The sequence below is a fragment of the Mixophyes fleayi genome, chromosome 1, assembly GCF_038048845.1.
Source record: "Mixophyes fleayi isolate aMixFle1 chromosome 1, aMixFle1.hap1, whole genome shotgun sequence".
NCBI lineage: Eukaryota > Metazoa > Chordata > Amphibia > Anura > Limnodynastidae > Mixophyes > Mixophyes fleayi.
In genome coordinates, this window is record NC_134402.1 from 221,250,988 (window position 1) to 221,270,916 (window position 19,929).

At 45.4% G+C, this 19,929-nt stretch overlaps 1 protein-coding gene across 3 annotated transcripts in view; it reads right to left on the minus strand.

Moving 5' to 3' along the window:
* The window catches only part of PLK5 (polo like kinase 5 (inactive)), a 37,088-nt gene extending 35,632 nt beyond the window's left edge, over window positions 1–1,456 (minus strand). For all 3 annotated transcript variants that reach the window (XM_075205457.1, XM_075205465.1, XM_075205472.1), the window contains exons 1-3: window positions 1,253–1,456; window positions 610–717; window positions 250–366 (exon numbers count right to left, since the gene is read on the minus strand). In XM_075205457.1, the coding sequence (XP_075061558.1) occupies window positions 250–366; window positions 610–717; window positions 1,253–1,351 (324 nt within the window). In that variant the 5' untranslated portion in view covers window positions 1,352–1,456. The remainder of the gene's footprint in view (window positions 1–249; window positions 367–609; window positions 718–1,252) is intronic.
* Between the last annotated feature and the right edge of the window lie 18,473 nt (window positions 1,457–19,929).

Genomic DNA, 19,929 nt, shown 5'->3' on the forward strand with positions numbered 1-19,929 from the left:
TATATTATCTTATCCAATCTGCGCCTAAAGTCTCTCCAGCTTCTGGAGAAAAAAAATTCGGAGGCAGCATAACCTTCAAAAGTGCCGTACATTACCCTTAATCTCAGTAATAAGTTAAGAAAATAGATTTAATTAAAGAAAGAGACCTCTATCTGTAATAACATAGGGCCAGAAGTTGCCCATAGCTGTTCTAAACTGTTAATGCCCTCCACCCCTTACAATCAGTTGTATGTGAGGTGTCCACCAAACCTTGTGTCTGCAGTATTCCAGTACCAGGTACATATACTTCTGGTCTTGAAAATGGTGATAAAACCTCACAATGTTTTTATGTTTCAGGTGGCAGTGGAGTTCAATCTCTTTTTCGACCTGTTTACAAAACACAACAAGATGTAATGAGGTAACAACAGCATAGAGAGGGCAGACAGCATGTGATGTTATGATTATGATATTATAATTATAATAGATCTTCACAAAACCAGTTGTGACAAATGTATGTATTGTGTACATTCACTATGCACTCGTCTTGCACAATACTATTTAAATTGCCAGTAAAGGTGATGGACAATGGACATGAAGCAGTTAACAACATTTGCAAGCATTAGTCCTCACCCCTCCTCTTTGCTGTATCACAAACTTTCTTGTGTGTAAGATCATCTTCACAGCAAACACTTGCCTGCTGGACACATCTGTGAATTTGTAGCACCTCCCAAAAGCACCCTAAGAAGACATGAAATAATATTAGTGTTGTCACTAATGACACATGCTAATTTATACCTTACATCAAGCAAGTGACAGACGTCATAGGCATCTCATTTCTGCCACTAACTTCATTGCAGAACCTGATTCTCTAGTGAGCTGCTCTTCCAAAGCTGTAATTAGCATTTCATAGCAATCTATCATGTTATAGCAATCACATAAACTCAACTGGCCCTTCCCAGGAATGTAATATAACCGACATCTGTACATCTTATTAATAGTACTAAAGACAAAGATATATAAAACAAGAAAATATGTTTGAAATAGACTCTTAAGGTACATTGCATATACATACAAAAAAGAAGTTGAATATTCTGTGCAGACAGGTGAACCACCTGTAGTACACTAAAGACTGATGGCTATGGGTTCTCCATATAATCCAAGTATAGTGTCCTAAAAAGTGTCCTATTTTATAAAAACATATTTTCTTGTTATACATGCTTTAGGCAAATTATCTTAGTTGTTATTGTTATAACGCTGAAGTAAATAATATTACCTTCCCTAGGAGTTTCCCTCTTTTGTATAGTCTCCCAGAATCTGGATCTTCAATGAGATAGTGAGTTCTCTCTGTATGCAGACTGCTTGACATCTCCATGGCCAGATCATATCCAAGGAATAATCCTCTACCAGGCTCCCAAATCACAGGCAAAGGACAAACATCCAGCCACCAAAACAGTAGTGCTCTCCCATTGGAGCAACTCAGCTGGGACAGGGAACTTAAGAGGTGGGAGGAGAGAAGAGAGGGGAGGAGGGAGTCACGAGAAGAGAAGACAGGAGGGAGGGGAACAAACGGAGAAGACACATGGGAAGCTAATGTTTAGCTTGTTTATGTTTATTAACGTCAGCATTGTATATTCATAGCTGTAAAGCTGTTCTACTCTAAAATAGCCTAATTGGCCGTGTAAATTGCAGTTAGGTCACATAAAAAATAAATAATAGTATTTGCAAATCATCTTATTGACAACTGGGATATGATCTTTTAATAAAATGAGAGGACATTTTCTTTCAGCAAAGAATTCATATTCTTCTGAATATTTTTAAATAAGTGCCAGAAATGCAATGCTAAAATGTTCCAGTGACTTTTTGGCACAGAAAAACTCCACACCACTCTCTCAGTCTGCTCTGTCTTGAGAACTGAAATATTTCATTGAAGTATCAAATTGAAGTGGCAGACAGTAATGTAGAGACACAGAATGGCACTTAAACAAAACACTGTATTTTGCAACAGATTAGAAAAGTCATCACCCTCTGCCACAATTGCTGCTTATGAAGATTAATTGCTGACTAAAAAACATAAAATAGGATTTTTATACATACGCAAAATCCATTGGGGACACCGGGGACATTGGGGTTTATAGTAGGGACAGGGCGATCTTGCACTTTAAAACTTCAGTTAACTAAGCCCTAGCGCCTCTCTCTCTATACCCACTTCCTGTTTAGCTAGTTTATGTTTAACTAAGCCCACAGAAAGTGGAGAAAGAGAGAAAACAGGAACTGAGAACAACAACATTCTCTTACAAAGAAGACATGTCAAACAGTAGGAGAAACCAGAGTGTTAAGGGCGGACGCCCAATGTCCCCCAATGGACTAAGAGAAACTAATTTTACGTAAGTATAAAAATCCTATTTCCTCTATCCTCCTTTGGGGGACATTGGGGACATCCTATAGCCGCATCATGGGCAGGGCCGGTGCAAGGGTTTGCGGCACCCTAGGCAAAATTTTGCCACCGCCCCGCCCCCCGAACACACTAAATAAAAAAATTATTAGATTTTATTTACCTTTTCTTCCTCTAGCTGATCTTCGCGTTGCATGCTGGGAGGGGAGGGGGGCATCGGGAAGAACTTTATTCACACTGTCTGTCAGTGAGAGACAGTGTGATACTTCGGAGGCGCCGCCGAACAGACTATCACATGATCACAGTGATCATGTGTGAGAGTGAGATGCGCCGTGGACACCCCGCCGCCGCTGCACTTCTCTCCCGAGCCGCTGAACCGCTGACTAGATTAGAAAATCTAGTCAGCAGCGCCCTGCAGGTCCCGGCGCCGTAGGCAACTGCCTAAGGTTGCCTAATGGGAGCACTAGGCCTGATCATGGGAGGGAACACCTAGAAAAAATGGTATGAAGCATCTTTCTCCTGTCACGCGCCGTCCCTGTGTCCGCTCATAGACGGCCGGTTGCTAGGCAACCGGTCGTCACTTCTGGATCCCGGCAGCCGCGCACGCGATCCACAGTATCCGGCTGTGGTGTTCAGCGTCACCACCGCCGTAGGTAGTTCTGCCCCCTTCTCCTCTTATAAAAGTCTGACTCTGGCACCTAATGAGTGCCAGAGTATTAGGTCCCATCCTAGCTCCAGCGTTCCTGAGTATTCTTCCTGTGACTCCAGTGTATTACCCGGCTTGTTCCTGACTATCCCTATTCTGTGCTCCCTGTGAATTGACCTCGGCTTGTGACCATTATCTTTTGTGCTCCTGATACCTGACCCAGCTAGCCCCTGACTACGGATTTGGATTCTCCCTGTGGCATCTCCTGATCTCTCGGTTCTGACCCGGCCTGCCTGACACCGCTTCCATCCTTTTGCTTCACTGGTTGCCCCCTCTGAGGACCGCGACCTTCGTGTTCCCGCAGCGAAGACCATACTTCCTTGTGGGGATTCCTGGTGAAGACCTGGGACACGTTAGACTTCGCACCTCTTTGGTGAGTAGTGCCAAAACCAGTAAGCAATACTCTGAGTTCGTGACATCTCCCAAAACTTGCATCCTTGGATGCAAACACATTAAACTTGTAAAACTGTGTGAACGTGTGCACAGAAGACCACGTGGCTTCCCGACACAGCTGCCTACTCAAGGCACGATCTCCAAGAAGAGGAGATTAGCAATATAAGACTGCAAGTTCTGAAACTCTTCTCTCCGTAGGGAGGAGTGAAAGCTTGGTCCGAAGAACTGCCCTATCCTTATAAAAACAAGAAGAGGAAATTTGCAAAACAAGGCTGCAAGCTCTGAAACTCTTTTCGCTGTAGGGATGGCCAAAAGACAAACAGTTATCCAGGTTAGACATTTTAAATCAACTGTAGCCAAGGGTTCAAAAGGTGGAAGCATTCAACACCAAATTTATATCCCAAGGAGCTACTGGAGGAAAATACAGACGATGCACATGGAGCATCCCCTAAATGAAAATGTGCACATCACAAATTACATAGAGTCTTTTTGGAAAAGAAAGAGAAAGAAAGAGCCATCACCTGACCCTTTAAAGAACTAAAACGTAAACCAGCATTCAGGCCGGCCTGCAAAAACATGAGCAACCTGGAAAATCAAAAAGAAGAGGTAGGAAACCTCCTTTTTTCTCACCAGGCAATATAGGTTTACCATATATCTTGGCTGAATCCGGTTTCCTAGCCCAAAGCATGGTCTGCACCATGCGCTCAGACAACCCCTTAGCTCGAAGGATCATGGCTTCAACAGCCACGCCATTAAAACCAGACATTCCAAACCTTGATGATGGAAGGGAGCTTGAGTCAACAGGTATGGGTGTAGCGGCAGGCGCCACGACCGATCTCCCTGCCATGGAGAGCACATCGATGTACCAAGTCCTCAGAGGCTAATCCGGCATCACTAGAAGGACTGGAAGACCCTTCTTCAACACCCTCGGAAGCATTGCCACTGGTGGCAAAAAGGTAAATGAAGCAGAACGGACATCGGGGTAAATGTATCAAGCTGAGTTTTCCGGCGGGTTTGAAAAGTGGAGATGTTGCCTATAGGAACTAGTCAGATTCTAACTATCATTTTGTACAATGTACTAAATAAATGATAGCTAAAATCTGAAAACTCTCAGCTTGATACATTTACCCCATGGCGTCTAATAAGACAGCCAGAAGACCTGTCGCCTGGGAACAGAAGAGATAGACCTTGTAGTTCAACCGAGTCACCATCATGTCGACGTCCGGTTGACCCTACCTGTCTACTAAGTGTCAAAAGACCTCCAGATGGAGAGATCATTTGCTGAGATGCAGAGTCTGCCTGCCGAAAAAAATTGGCTTCCCAATATTCTATAAAGATAAAGATGGCTATAACCAACGGGGCATTAAGTTCTGGGCACGGAAAATTCTGTGCATCTCTCTCATGACTCAAGGACTGTTGGTGCCACCCTGGTGTTTGAGGTATGCCACCTCCATGGCATTGTCTAACTGAATCTTCACCACCCGTCCCTGCAGTAAATGTTTCATGCTGATCAGAACATGAAACACTGCCCGCAGTGCCAACAATTGATCGAAGTTTGGATTCCTTCAGAGTCTAAAGACCCTTGAACTCAGCGTAAAGACAGAAGGCCCCCCAGCCCCGAAGGCTGGCATCCATTTTGATTAAGGTCCAATCCCAGATCAAGAATGGACGCCCCCTGCAGAGATTTTGTTTCTGCAACCACCAAAGGAGAGACACAAGAAGATAGGTGGAATACCTGGCCGACAGATTCAGATGGGATTTGTTCCAATTCGACAAAAGTTTCAACTGGAACTCCCGTGCATGAAACTGAGCTAACTGGACAGCCTTGAAAGTTGATACCATCTTGCCCCGAAGCCTCCTGCTGAAATGCACAGAGATTTCACTATGTTCTGCAAGGCTAGTATCTTGTCTGCAAGTAAGAACACCCATTGTTGTTCTGTGTCGAGTAAAATTTTAAAAAAGGTCATCCACCTGGATGGGATCAACTTGGACTTTTTGAAGTTGAGAATTCAACCGTGGGATTCTAGAGTCTGGATCATTTCTTGGATATGAGATTCTGCCTTTAAAAGAAGATTGTCAAGGTAAGGAATAGCTCAAAAGAGTACCATGATCTTGGTGAAGACCCACGGGGCTGTGGCCAAATCAAAGGGAAGAGCTTGAAATTGGAAGTACTCTAACCAAAAATGCAAACCTGAGAACCTTGATGTCTAGTGCCTACAGCCTTGTTGACCCACGCCGCCACCTAGGTGGTGCGCAGTGAGGCACCTGCCACTTTGAAAATAGACATTAGGACGATCTCAACCTTACGGTTTGTACCATCCTTAAGAATAGCTGCATTGGGAAGAGGGATAGTAGTCACTTTGGCCAACCTTGCAACAAGAGCATCCACACATGGAGGCACCTCCTATTTAGCAATAACTCGGGAGGAAATGGATACTATGAATGCAGCCGACGAAACACCTATAACTTCCGATCTGGGGAAGCCCAAGGCTCAGCTAACAAATCTTCCAATTGGAAAGAAATGGGAAAAGACAAAGATTGCTTTGTCTGCCGCGCAAAAAGAGAAGGCTCTGCAGCAACAGGGACAGCCGTCTCAGAAATGTCAAGTACCTAATGCCTTATATCCTCCACAGTCTGATGATCAGGATGAACCTCCTCCACCATAGAAGGAGTGTCCATGTCAGAATCAACCGCTAATTTGCCCTCCTCCTGGAAAGACCAGTCAGAAACTGACTCATTTCCCTGCAGGGATGCCGCCATCCGCTTGCGCAAAGAGGACAGTGTAGAAGATTGCAGCACCCGATCTAAAGAGGAAGAGACCAAAACCAAACCTTGTACTGAGGACACAAGTCCACTTACCCAGGCCGGTTGATCAGAATCTGCTGCGACAGATCAAGCCGCACCTTGACTTAGGGAAGCAGAATCCACCTCACTGGTCACAGAGGAAGGGGGATTTGAAGAAGGACTGCCCACAGACTAGAGACCACACCAATTGGACAAGTTTAGCCACAGTATTGTAAAGAGATCGAGCCCAGGCGGGCTCCACTGAGTCAGAACCAGAGCCAGTTGGAACACTGGGCATGCGATCCTGAGACTGACAGGTGTGCGCACCTGTCTGTCCAGACAGTAACTTAACATTACAGGAGGCACAGGGGAACTTCAACATAAAAGTTACCCCAGCCTTAACCCGTATTGCGTTTCCTTTACCTTACATGTTAACACATGGGACAAAACACACAGTTAAAACAGTCAAATAAACAGTGAAAATTACAGTATATGAGAAAAGCAGCACACAAATCAAGTACAGAAATTGAGCCTGCAATACAGCCTAGCAGCCCCACAGTCTAAAGGACAAAACCCTGGGAAACATCCACTCCCATCCTGTCACCTTACAGGACACAGGACAGAAACAAGGAAAAGCTGGAGCTGTAAAATGGCTGCCTATTATGCTGTCTGCACACAAAGAAGTGAGAGACCACCAAGAAGGGAGTGCATGAGAGGAAAAACACTTCCCCCCAGGGCCTGGCACTAGATTAGCAGGCGTCCAGCAGGACAACCCCCTTCACCAATACAGTTCCTAGCAAGGCTCACTATCTTAGTGACCCTAGCTCTGTCCCCTAAGCATGGATTATTTTTCTTTTTTTTTTTCTTTTTTTAAATTGACCCAAAAACTGTCTCTAGTAGCCTACTTTGGGGACACACTGCAATTTTCTACACCAACCCCTTACCCAGGGCCGGACTGGGACTAAAAATCAGCCCTGGCATTTAAAATACAGAGGCCCACCTCAGTTCAAGCATGAAAGAAGCTGTGTGCCGCCGCGCCGAGAAGGGACTACATAGTTTTGTGGGTGTGGCCAACATGGGGCATTGATACATACATTATAATAAAACATTACATTTATCACAGCCCCCCTCAGTGAAACAAGCCCCCCTCAGAGAAAAACAGCCCCCTCAGAGAAACACAGCCCCCTCAGTGAAACACAGCCCCCCTCAGAGAAACACAGCTCCCCTCAGAGAAACAAAGTCCCCCTCAGTGAAACACAGCCCCCTCTCAGAGAAACACAGCCCCCCTCAGAGAAACACAGCCCCCCTCAGAGAAACACAGCCCCCCCTCAGAGAAACACAGCCCCCCTCAGAGAAACACAGCCCCCAGCCCCAGTCAGTGAGACACACACAGCCCCCCTCAGAGAAACACAGCCCCCCTCAGAGAAACACAGCCCCTCAACGAAACACAGCTCCCAGCCCCAGTCAGTGAGACACACAGCCCCCCTCAGTGAGACACAGAGCCCCCCCTCAGTGATACTCATAGCCCCCACTCAGTGATACCCATAGTCCCCAGCCCCAAACACACAGCCCCCCCCCCAGTGATACACACAGCCCACAGCCCCAAACACACTTACCTTGTTGCTCGGCGGAGAGAGTTCAATGTGATGTGCGGCTGTTGCCAGTGATCACATGGGACGCGCACCATGTGACAGGTGCCGTCCCATGTGATCAATATCACATGACCGCACATCTCATTGAACTTCCTTCCGCCGAGCAGCGCGCAGGCATGGTGCGCCACCGGATCGGCCCAACTAGCCATCGGCCCTTCTGGCATTTGCCAGAAGTGGCCGATGGCCAGTCCGGCCCTGCCCTTACCCAACACTGTGCTGGGTGAGCGTACACTTACCTGCTGCCATCCCTCCTTATGTAGTGGCTGCAGCTTCTTGCGTGCTGCACAGCAATGGAGGACTGTGCCCGGCTCATAGGAGGGCTAAAACAATGTTGGGAGAGGGCGGCTGGCAAAGGGAGATCCTCCATGGTACCTCCAATCCCCCCTCCAGACAGTGCACAGCCGTCGGTGCTGTGCACTGTCACTACACAGAAAAAGCATTTGACAGCCACAGGCTGTCACACGACTGGAGGTAGATGCCTCTGATTTCAATAGTAAAATAAAATCCCAAAAGGTAATAGAAATAACCTAAATAGGGCTGCAGTAGAGCCAAGACACAGCCTGATCTCCGCACACTTAAACTAAACTAAACTAAACTAAACTAAACTGGCTAAACAGGAAGTGGAGTATAGAGAGGTAGGAGCTAGGGCTTAGTTAACTGAAGTTATAACATGCCAGATCGCCCTGTCCCTACTCTATTCCACAATGTCCCTGGTGTCCCCCAAAGAAGGAGAGAGAAAAAAAGGACCATCATAGCAGAACCTAACAGAGCTACAGAATGCAACTTTTACAATTTCAATGACAATTGTTTTAAAAACATTTATTTTAGAAATTCTCAATACAAATTGTCAAAGTCAGCAAATTGGATAAAGTCATTTCAATTAAAGTCGAGCAAACTTGGTTGTCTTTGTCTGAAAAAGATGCGTACGGTACGCTACGACGTACAAGGGCACGTTACGGCGTGAAAGGGCGTACGCAGCTACTACACGTGGCAGCAACAGTATTTGGTCTTTTACCATACATTCGCACAAACACGCATACTTGTAAAATAGTACACATTAATGGTAGTTGCAACACATAGTCAGTTATGTCGAAATATAGTAGTATTTATGTGTTATATTAAAGTTACATGCATATTAGTGAAATATACGGAACAGGTTGAAGGAATCATATCATGAGTGGTATCATAATAAACCTCTTTACATTTCCTACTGTTTGGTTCACTCTGCGAAGGAATCGCAGAGTGCATACACAAGTTATGAATGATAGGGAATTATGAACTACTTAAGACTAAGGAATCTTGGCGGGAAGAGCCGAGCATACCCCCTGGAGAGGTGACCCCCTCCTTTGGATTCCTTAGGATGAACTAGCCAATGATTGACAACCCCTTGGACCTTCCTGAGACCTGGACCAATAGATGCAAGCTATACCATCTTCATTGTATTACTGTATTTCTGTGTGTATATAAGCAGCAGCTTCTCATCTAGTGTTCAGACATCTTGTCCCCAGACTTCAGGATTGAATGACTGCACACTGGATCCAGAGCGCCTGCGATAAGTAACGGCTGTATTTATTATCACTTCGCTTGAACATATTATTCTACTATTTGCGAATAAATCTTTGTGCGTTGGAAACACAAATCGAGGTTCGACAATCGTTATTGGTTAGCGACAATACGCACATAACAAAATTTAAACAGAGAACAAAACATAGGTATGTAAAAACAAGATAACAGGGTAATAAAGCAAAAACATTGTAATTAGATTACAGTATAGGAAACAGTAGAGCATAAATATTCCAAGAAATAAGATTCAATGAGATTTTTTACTTTTTTCATAAATACATCTCTTGAGGATAGTTCACCACACTATAGCTGTTGAAGCACTGTCACATGAACTGGCTTTAATATTGAATTGACTTTACCATCCCATTAGTAGCTTAAACATCAGCAGTGCTGGACTTAATCTCTCCCTGCCCATTGGCTACATTTGCTGTGCCAGGATTCCAGGCCTCCATCCCCATGCCAAAGATTTTCATGAATCCTTTAGAGCAGGCTAACATTGGTAGTCCCCTCTTTTGGAAACAAATACTGGCCATATTTATATTGTTTCTACCTTATTCATATTGTTGCCATTTGGTTCCATTTTAAAAGGTCAACAAAATTCCAGGTAGGTATCATCTTTATAAAATAAATGGATTCCACTAGAAACTTAAAATGATATTTTTTGTTATGTTGGCAGACATGTGTTCCCTAACATACCATAGCCAACTATATATAAAATGAAGAAGTATATTGTATATTAAATTAGAAACAAAATGTAAAAACCTATTGAATTACAAACCACTGGTGGGAAATGAGTAAGCATTCTTCCTTCACTGCAATCCAGCCTCCCTAGACCATACCTCCCACACATAGGTGTGTGTGTGGCGGCTTACAGGGCCTGGTGGTGATGCTGAGGCCCCTGATTCCACTTGAGGACACACTCTGCTCTCAAAAGAGCACATCATAGGCCTCTTCTGAGCAGGTACTGGTCAGGCACATACTAACTGCAATCATATTTCAGATCGTACATGCTCAGAAGAGGCCCATGCTCTGCTCCATTGAGAGTAGAGCAGGGTGCCCAGGTGGCAAGAATGACATTACCGGGCTACTATGCCCTAGGCCTTTCCACAAATTCAGGTCTTAACATTTTTGTTATGTCTGTTGCAAACACATAATTCAGATTAGAATATAGAAGATAATGAAATCCACACTGGTATAATCTGCTCCATTTTCTACATTACATCAGCAATATGTATGAAATAATTAGCTTTAGTTGAACTACATAAGATAATGTAGATCATCCACTAAAAAGAGGGACAGAATAGATTTCAGTGGTGGTTGTCCTCAGATTTTATGGCAAATTAATAAAAGGCAATACACACAGGAATTGGTGTTTGTGAGACAACTACTTGTTTATCAGAGCTGAATTTCCATAAGTGACACTAGATGTAGTGATCTGTGCTGCTCAACGTCGTCCCGGTCGTCGTAGCAATGATTAGCGCGCACGCCTGGCTGCACCTAATGCCGGGACGCGGCGCTATCTACTGCAGTGTCCCGACCGTTGCCTAGGCAACGGCCGGGACGAGACCCGGAAGTGACGTCCCGGTCGTCATAGCGACGGCCGGGACACAGGTGAGATGGTCGCGGCGGCTGAGCACCGCCGCGGTTCGTAACAGTACCCCCTTGAGGAGGGGTCAAGGAACCCCGGCATCCAGGTTTATCAGGGAACCGTTTAAAGAATTCCTTGAGGAGTTTGTTGGCGTGTAGGCGTTTCTGGGGGACCGAAGAACGTTCTTCTGGGCCATAGCCCTGCCAATGTACCAGAAAATGGGTTTGACCCTGAACCCTCTTGGAGTCGAGAATTTTCTCTACAATGACTTCATGGGAACCATGCAAGTTAACTGGTCGAGGTTTGGGTTTTACCGGAGTCTCAAACTTGGAGAACAAAACAACAGGTTTCAGGAGGGAACAATGACATGTATTAGGCATTCTCAAAGAAGATGGAATCTTCAGCCTGAAGGCAACAGGATTAACTTTTTTTATAATAGAAAAAGGTCCAATGAACCTAGGTCCCAATTTCTTGCAGGGTTTATTGAGCCTAATATTCCGGGTGGACAGCTAGACTTTGTTTGCCACCTTAAGAGAACAGTTCCTGCGATGAAGATCTGCAAAAAATTTTGAGGCCTGAAGCAGGGCGGCATGGACTTTTTTCCAGATAATTCTGAGACGGGAGGCTGTTTGGCGTACCCCAGAAGAACCAGAAGAGTTGACTGAAGCAAGACCTGGGTTGGACCTGGGATGAGGGCCGTAGTTGCAAAAGAAAGGAGATGTGCGGGTGGAAGAATGGCAAGAGTTATTGTACGCAAATTCGGCCCACGGAAGTAAAGATGTCCAATAGTTATGAAATTTGGAAACGTAGAATCAGAGAAATTGTTCCAATGACTGGTTGACCCTTTCTTTTTGTCCATTTGACTGCGGGTGGTAGGAAAAGGAAAGACTGACGTTGATGCCAAGGTGGTTGCAGAAAGATCTCCAAAACTGATCGATGAACTGAGAGCCACGATCAGAGACAATATCTTCAGGCAAACCGTGGAGATGGAAGATATGGTGGATGAATAATGATGCCAGTTTGGGCATTGGGTAGCCCTGCCAAAGCGATGAAGTGAGCCATCTTGCTAAAATGATCGACCACCACCCAGATAGTATTGTGACCGGATGACCAGGGTAAATCTACAATGAAATCCATAGATATATGTGACCAAGGCTTCCTTTGAGTAGATAAAGGCATGAGTTGACCCGACGGAGAACTTCTGGTAGTCTTGGTTCTAGCACAATCTCTACATGAGAGTACAAATTCTTTAACATCAGCGGTCAAGGAGGGCCACCAAACCGTGCGTAGGAGGACTTCAGTGGTCTTGAATACTCCAGGATGTCCGGCAACCTTGTTGTCATAAGCCTCAAACAGTACAGCCTCTCTGAGATGGACCAGTACAAACAATTAACCCGACAGAGTCTCAGGAGGAGAGATCTTATGGAAATTTTGGAGAACAGCACCCAAATCCTGGGTCAATCCCGAATGAATAGAGGATGAGGGCACAATAGGGAGCGGCATAGCGGAAGGAGAATGAGAAGACACAAAGCTGCAGGAGAGTGCATCCGCTTTAACATTTTTTGAACCTGGTCTGTATGAAATAATAAACTTGAAGCAGGTAAAGAACAAAGCCCAGCGTGCATGTCTGGAGTTAAGACATTTGGGCGATTCAATAAACAACAAATTTTTGTGATGACATGAACAGCACTCTCCAGCCAGTGTCGCCATTCCTCAAACGCCCATTTAATAGCCAAAAGTTCTCGATTCCCCACATCATAATTTCTTTCAGCAGCAGAGAATTTTCGTGAGAAATAAGCACACGGGTGCAATTTATGATCCTGAGGATCTTTTTGGGACAGAACAGCACCAGCACTTCTATCAGAGGCATTCACCTCAATGACAAACGGCAACGCAGCATTGGGATGTCTTAAGACTGTAGCAGAGGCAAAGGCAGACTTCACGGTTTCAAAAGAGGCAATAGCATGAGCCCCTTTATGGGTTAGGGCCGTAAGAGGAGCTACAATGTCGGAGAAGGAATAATTAAATCTCCGGTAATAATTTGCAAAGCCCAAGAATCTTTGTATGGCCTTCAGATTGTTTGGGCGTACCCAATCTAAGACTGTTTGGACCTTGCGGGGATCCATGAAGAAACCCTCTGGGGAGATAATATATCGTAGACAAGAAACTTTTTGGACCTCAAATTCACACTTTTCTAGCTTGGCAAAGAGTTGATGTTGCCAAAGTTTAAAAAGGACCCGTTTCACATGAAGGCGGTGCTGGTCCATGGATGAGGAATATATCAGGATATCATCCAGGTATACTACGACAAAGCGCCCCAAGAACTCTCGTAGAACACCGTTAATGAGATCCTGGAAGACAGCAGGTGCGTTGCATAAACCAAAAGGCATGAGCAGGTACTCATAGTTGCCTGAATGGGTATTGAATGTGGTCTTTCATTCATCCCTGTCCTTGATGCGTATGAGCTTGTATGCTCCTTGTAGATCTATCTTGGTGAACACTGAAGCACTTCTGAGTTGATCAAAAAGGACCAATATGAGTGGAAGTGGGTAAGTATTTCTGATGGTGATCTTATTCAACCCACGGAAGTCAATACAGGGTCGAAGAGAGCCGTCTTTTTTGACATAAAGAAGAACCTGACTCCTACCGGGGATTTAGAAGGCCTAATAAACCCCTTTTTCAAATTCTCTTTAATGTACTCCTCCCTTAGGGAGTTTAGAGTCAGGAACTAGGTCAATTGCACAATCGTAGTCACGATGAGGAGGTAACGTGTCAGCTGCCTGTTTAGAGAATACATCTTGAAACTCATGGTAGGGTATAGGCAGCTGATCCAAAGAGACCTGGAACAGACAAACAGGCACAGATAAACAGGATGAAGAACAAGACGGACTCCACTGAATGATGTCTCCCTTGTTCCAATCAATGACCGGATTGTGGAGCTGTAGCCAAGGAATGACCCAAGATCGCCGGAACGGAAGAGCACCTAATAAGATAAAAGGACAAGGCTTCGGAATGTAGCGCCCCCACGGTGAGTTGTAATAGTGGTGTCTGTGAACACACTTTTCCGCCTGGTAGAGGATCTCCATCCAGACCACAGACAGTGATGAGTGATTCAAGCTTAATGATGGGTATTCCCAAGCAATGGGCAACGTCCAGATCCAGAAAGTTTCCAGCGGTGCTACTGTCTAGGAAGACAGAGACAGGAGCAGATTGTGCACGAAAGTGGTTGGCCTCCCTGCCAGTTATTGTCACGGATCAGAGTAGAAATATAGCTGAGGAGTCATGGACAGGTGAAAAACAAACAATGTTTATTGCTGGAGAACAGTTGATGACATAATATCTTGCAGAGTTTACCAGATATACAGCTGATGCAGGTAAATAGGAGGTGAGGAAATATTCCATGCAGCATGCACAGGGAAATGCACGGATAAGTCCCAGGTACAAATAAGGAACAGGTCAGCAGATAGTATGCTGAGATAGATCCCAATGCAGCATACAATCACAGGAGCAAGGCAGGAGAAAGAATCACAAGGTGAAACCACAGGATATGACATCAGGGTGACAACAATAACCAGCCCTGTGTGCTGGGAGTAACAGGTATATAAAGGGAAAAAGAGACCACACCCAGGTGCATGGAATAATTGGAGAACAGAAAGGTTAACCCTTAAAGCACAAGAAATGCACAATAGCAGCACCTCTGGACATCAGAGGTACTGCTGCAACCACATAAAAGAACAAATACAAATAATAAAGTCCAAAAGGTAGGAGCTGCCAGGCGGATCGTGACAGTTATAGTTCCAGTCTTCTGTGTCTACGCCTGCTCCTGAGTTCTGTCTGGTGTGCACCTTTGGATTGATTACCTGTGTATGACCTATTGCCTGTCTCTGGATTCTGAACCATTGCCTGTGACCTTTACATATTGCCTGTACCCGGACTCTGAACCATTGCCTGTGATCCTGATCCATTGCCTGTCTCCGGATTCTGAACCGTTGCCTGGGACCCTGACCGCGCTGATACCTGACATCCCCTCCGGTGCTCCATCCAGTCTGCAGATCGCTGGCCTGCCTCTGTTCCGTGTGTCATCTTTTGTACCTGTGCGCAACCGTGGGAGTATAAACTTATACTTTGAGTTTAAGACCTGGGGGCATCTGAGTACCTGTGAGCATAACCAGTCTCTACGGCAAAACAGAAGCAGGATCCAGGAGGTTCTCCCAGACATTTTGGGAAAGTAAGCAAGAATGGTGCATTTGATTTGAAACTTTGCTGGACTTCAGTGATTGGCTGTCATTGTATTCATGTAATCACAGTACATGGAGCATAAAGAAATCAAAGAGCAAACATCAACACATGTCCCGTGTGTAGCCTTATCAAAGGAGCTTCCAGCATCTTGGACACTAATCCTTCCTTTATTCAACTAGGGTTAAAGATAAATACCAAAGCAATACACTATGAAATCACAGTGTATTGTTAAATCCCTACAAGCGGAAAACTGGCATTTTACGCACTTAAAATAAATTGTAACTGAAAAACACACTCAGTTATCCCCATAAAAGGGGAAAAGCTTGGGGGCCTTGGAGTTCTTCATTTTCTGAAATACTACTGAGCCACTCATCTCATCCAGTGCGTCCCCCTCCATTCGCCCCTGGCCTTAGAATCTGGGTTGATGCTAATGCTACTCTCTCCGACACCTATTCTCCAGCCTCACTCCTGTGGTTGAAGCCTCACCACCGCACCCCTTCTCCCACAACTTGCTCCCACCCTAGCATTCTTGTTCACAAGCTGGTCCCACACTGTGACTTCATACGGTTTGGCCACTAATGCCTGTCATATCCTTCCTTCCCTCCAGGCTCACACCCGACTCAATTCCCATCTTGGACACAATGTGACATTAAATTTCTTAAGAACATAGCCCCCTTTCAACTGTTCCCTACATTTGCTGACCTACAAACCCAACACCATATCCCCTCATTTTGCTTCTTTCAATATTTACAGCTTTGACACTTTTATTATACATTAGACGTACAGTGACTGATATCCACAGACTTTCCCTTTAGTATCCTTCTGCTCTCTTCGCTCTTCCTCCAGAGACCTCATTTCCACCTTCTATTGTCTCATTCTACTAATAGCCCCTCAAAGAGCCACATGAAATGAAATGGAAGGAGGACATGGGGAGAAGCTCAATGCGGAGGACTAGGACAAAATTTGCCTGAATATAGCTAAAACCTCAATTTGTGTCAGAATTAGTGAAAATGCTCGCAAAATCTATTATAGATGGTATATGGTCCCACACAGGCTTCATATTACCTCCCCACTGTGTTGGCGCCTGTGTGGTCAGGTAGGTACCCTGCCCCATGTTTGGTTGCACTGTCCAAAATGACTCCCCTTCTGGACATCATCCCTTTATCTTCAATATTACTCAAATTTTGCTCCCTGCCTCTCTTTCCTACTCCTTACTATTTCGCCCCCTGCCCGATGTCAAAAACATACTCAAAAGCTAATCAAGCATATACTCAGTGCAGTCAAATGCCAGCTTGCTCTATTTTGAAAGAATCATGACTACCCTCCTTTCCTTCCATTGTCAACTGCATATGGCAGGTCTACCACATGGAATACATCGCAAGTATCCTATGATACACTCCGGTCCCCTTCGCCGGGGTGTGGAGTCCCTGGACCACATACTATGGTTCCCCTCCACTCTAGACATTCTAATCAATTACCTCTTACATAGTTGGCATAACGTTTGTACTGCCCACTCCTATCCACACACATCATAGTGAACAGTGACTTCCTCTCCCTATTCCCTTCTACCCTATTCTTCCCTATTCTCCCTTTTCTCACTCTCTATCTTTTCTTTCCTCCCCCATCACATTCTTCACTTACAATATTGTTTCTGCATAGCTACATTTGCTCTTCTCGATGCCTTATATATATATATGTACATCTGCTTATGTTTATCTCCTCTAGTAAAGATCCCTACTGTCATCTATGCCTGGCTCAACTGAACAATCTGTATCCAGTTATGCTGTATTTGCTCTTGTAAAATTGAATACAAAATGTTTATTTAAAAAAAAAAAGGGGGGGGGGAAAGCTGACATTTCTAAAAATTAATCAACAATGGATAATCCCAAAATCCCCCATTGCAACATTTACCTGACCTGAACAATAAGTGTGCTATTTAAATAATTTAGGGTATAAGGTTTGGCATAATGTGGAATGATAGCATTGATTTGGAACCAAGAAATATTCTGCAACAAGCAGAAACCAGACTACATAAAATATTAAATACAATGTTTTTGTTTCATTTTTCAGTAACGCCTTCTCAAGATCCCGCTGACCACAGGTGGTCATTTAAAACACACAAAACTATTGAGGTGCAGTGTAAAATCCTCTTTGGAGTCATCATACTACTCAATTTGGGCTGATGGACCCCCTTTACTGCCAAAATGAAAACGTTTTCAGGGCAAGATGACAATCTTTGCAGAAGTGCGAACCGATAAGATGATTTGGGCAGACAGGTCCTTGCAAAGTGTGGACCAGTGCAAATAGAATATTTGTTTTGCAGACTAAGATTATTAAAATTAAATAAAGGAGTCTAGAATGGCCATTTCTAGGGTACTTCACCTCTCTCTCTCATTTGGCCCCCACATCCTCTCTCTTGCTAAATCCTGCCGCTTCCAGCTGCGCAACATCGCTCGCATCCGGCCCTTCCTCTCCCATGATGCCACCAAATGCCTTATCCACTCTCTGATCATCTCCCGCCTGGACTACTGCAACCTCCTCCTCACTGGCCTCCCCCATTCTCATCTCGATCCCCTTCGATCCGTCCTTAACGCTGCAGCTAGGCTTATTTTCCTCTCTCGCCGCTCCTCTTTTGTCTCCCCCCTCTACCTAGCCCTTCACTGGCTCCCATTCCCCTTCAGAATCCTCTTTAAGCTCCTCACACTCACCTACAAGGCCCTCGCCAACTCCACTGCGCCCTACATCTCCACCCTCCTCTCTATTCATGCTCCATCCCGCCCTCTCCGTTCTGCCTCTGACCGTCTCCTCTCTTCCCCCCTTATAACCTCCTCCCACGCGCGTATCCAAGACTTCGCCCGCGCTGCCCCCCTCCACTGGAACAAGCTCCCTCCCTCCATCAGAACTTCCCCTAATCTGTCCAGCTTCAAACGGGCCCTAAAAACCCACCTTTTTCTTAAAGCCTTTCTGTCTCCCACTTAACTTCCTACCTTATCTTCTGCCTCTGTCCCCCTACTCTCCCTCTCTCCCCTGTGTCTCTCTGTCTGTCCACCCCTCCCCTTAGATTGTACGCTCCTCTGAGCAGGGCCATCTCTCCTCCTGTTTCCACCACTTCTAACTCTGCTCTCCAGCTACTTAGCCCTCCTCCTCAAAGGTCCTCCACCCCACGTCCACTTTCGCTCCCTCCTCCCCCCTGGGGGTCTCCCTGTCTTCCGCGCCCCCCTTCTTGGGCCCCGTCATTTTCGGATCCTCCCTCCCCCTTCCCCGCCCTCTCTAGCTGTGCATTGAGCGTACTGAGTTGCTGTGTTTACTGTACTGTGCTGTCTCCCATTGTATTGTGATTTTGTTTGTCTCTGTACGGCGCTGCGGATGCCTTGTAGCGCCTTATAAATAAATATTAATAATAATAATAATAGAATGGCCATTTCTAGGGGCACTCCTTACTATGCAGAAGAACACAGACATTTCCAGTCTGTAAAAGCACCTGTGTATTGCGCCAGGTCAGAGTTGGTGGAGATTGGGTTTTGTCCATATATTTATAATAAATACATAATAGATTAAGCTGGCATTACTTAAGACTATTTGCCAAGTCTACTGAAGCTGCCACCACTCCTAACAATGTAGTCAAATGAAGAAGCATCAGACCATCACAAGCTCAGCAGGTTTCTCTGTTTAATCTGGCTGTAAGGCCTTGAGTCAAATTACAGAGGAACAAACAATTGTTTAAGCAAAGGTGGATTCCAATAACAGGAAGACTAATTAATGCTTTCAGTCAAGCTGGGGTAAATAATTAATGTACCTGTGTGGGGAGAGGGAGATTTCAAGGTAGGTATTTTTTGGATCAAGCCAGAGGCGGAACTAGCAAGCTGTGGGCCCCACTGCAGGGAGCCAGGGAGGAGGAAAACGGGGCCCCTGACCCTCTGCATCTGCCATACAGCAGGCTCCACTATCTCCATGGGCCCCAGTGCACGGCACCTGTCCCACCAATGGTAGTTCCGCCACTGGATCAAGCAGAAGAATAATCAGGAACATAGCCTAGGGTTGAGAGCAAGAAGGGTAGGCGAACAATGCCAGGGGATTAGAACCGGGAGGGAAAGCACAGGAAGCCAAGTTTGTAAACTGCCAGTTTTCTGGTGGCAATGCAGAGAGTGTTGGCCGCCTCTTGCTGACAAGCGTAAAAACATTGAGCAAGGTGCGGACATGCAGAAACTTGGTTGTAAAAGTGCCAGTTGACATTTGACATGTGCAGAAACTTTGCACATAAAAACATTGCTAAGTGCATATGTACAAAAATATTGTGTGTGTGTTAGGCTGACGGTCTGATCACCAACCCACAGAACTAGATGGCGGAGGTCTTCACCTTTAGCAGCTGCCTTTCCCTTAGAGCTTGATGTGCTAACCGGTACTCAGATGCCCCCAGGACTTAACTCCAGGTGTACTGTGGGTTGGTAATACAGGCCCGTAGCGGCAGGCCAGGAGGCTGAATAGAATGCAGTGGATGGTCAGACAATAGCCGAGGTCAATGGTCAGCAGGATAGTCAATAAACACGCCAAAGGTCAGGGTCACAGGCAATATAGCGGGGTCCAAGGTACAGGCGAACGAATCAGGGTCACAGGCAAACAGCCAAGCTCCAAG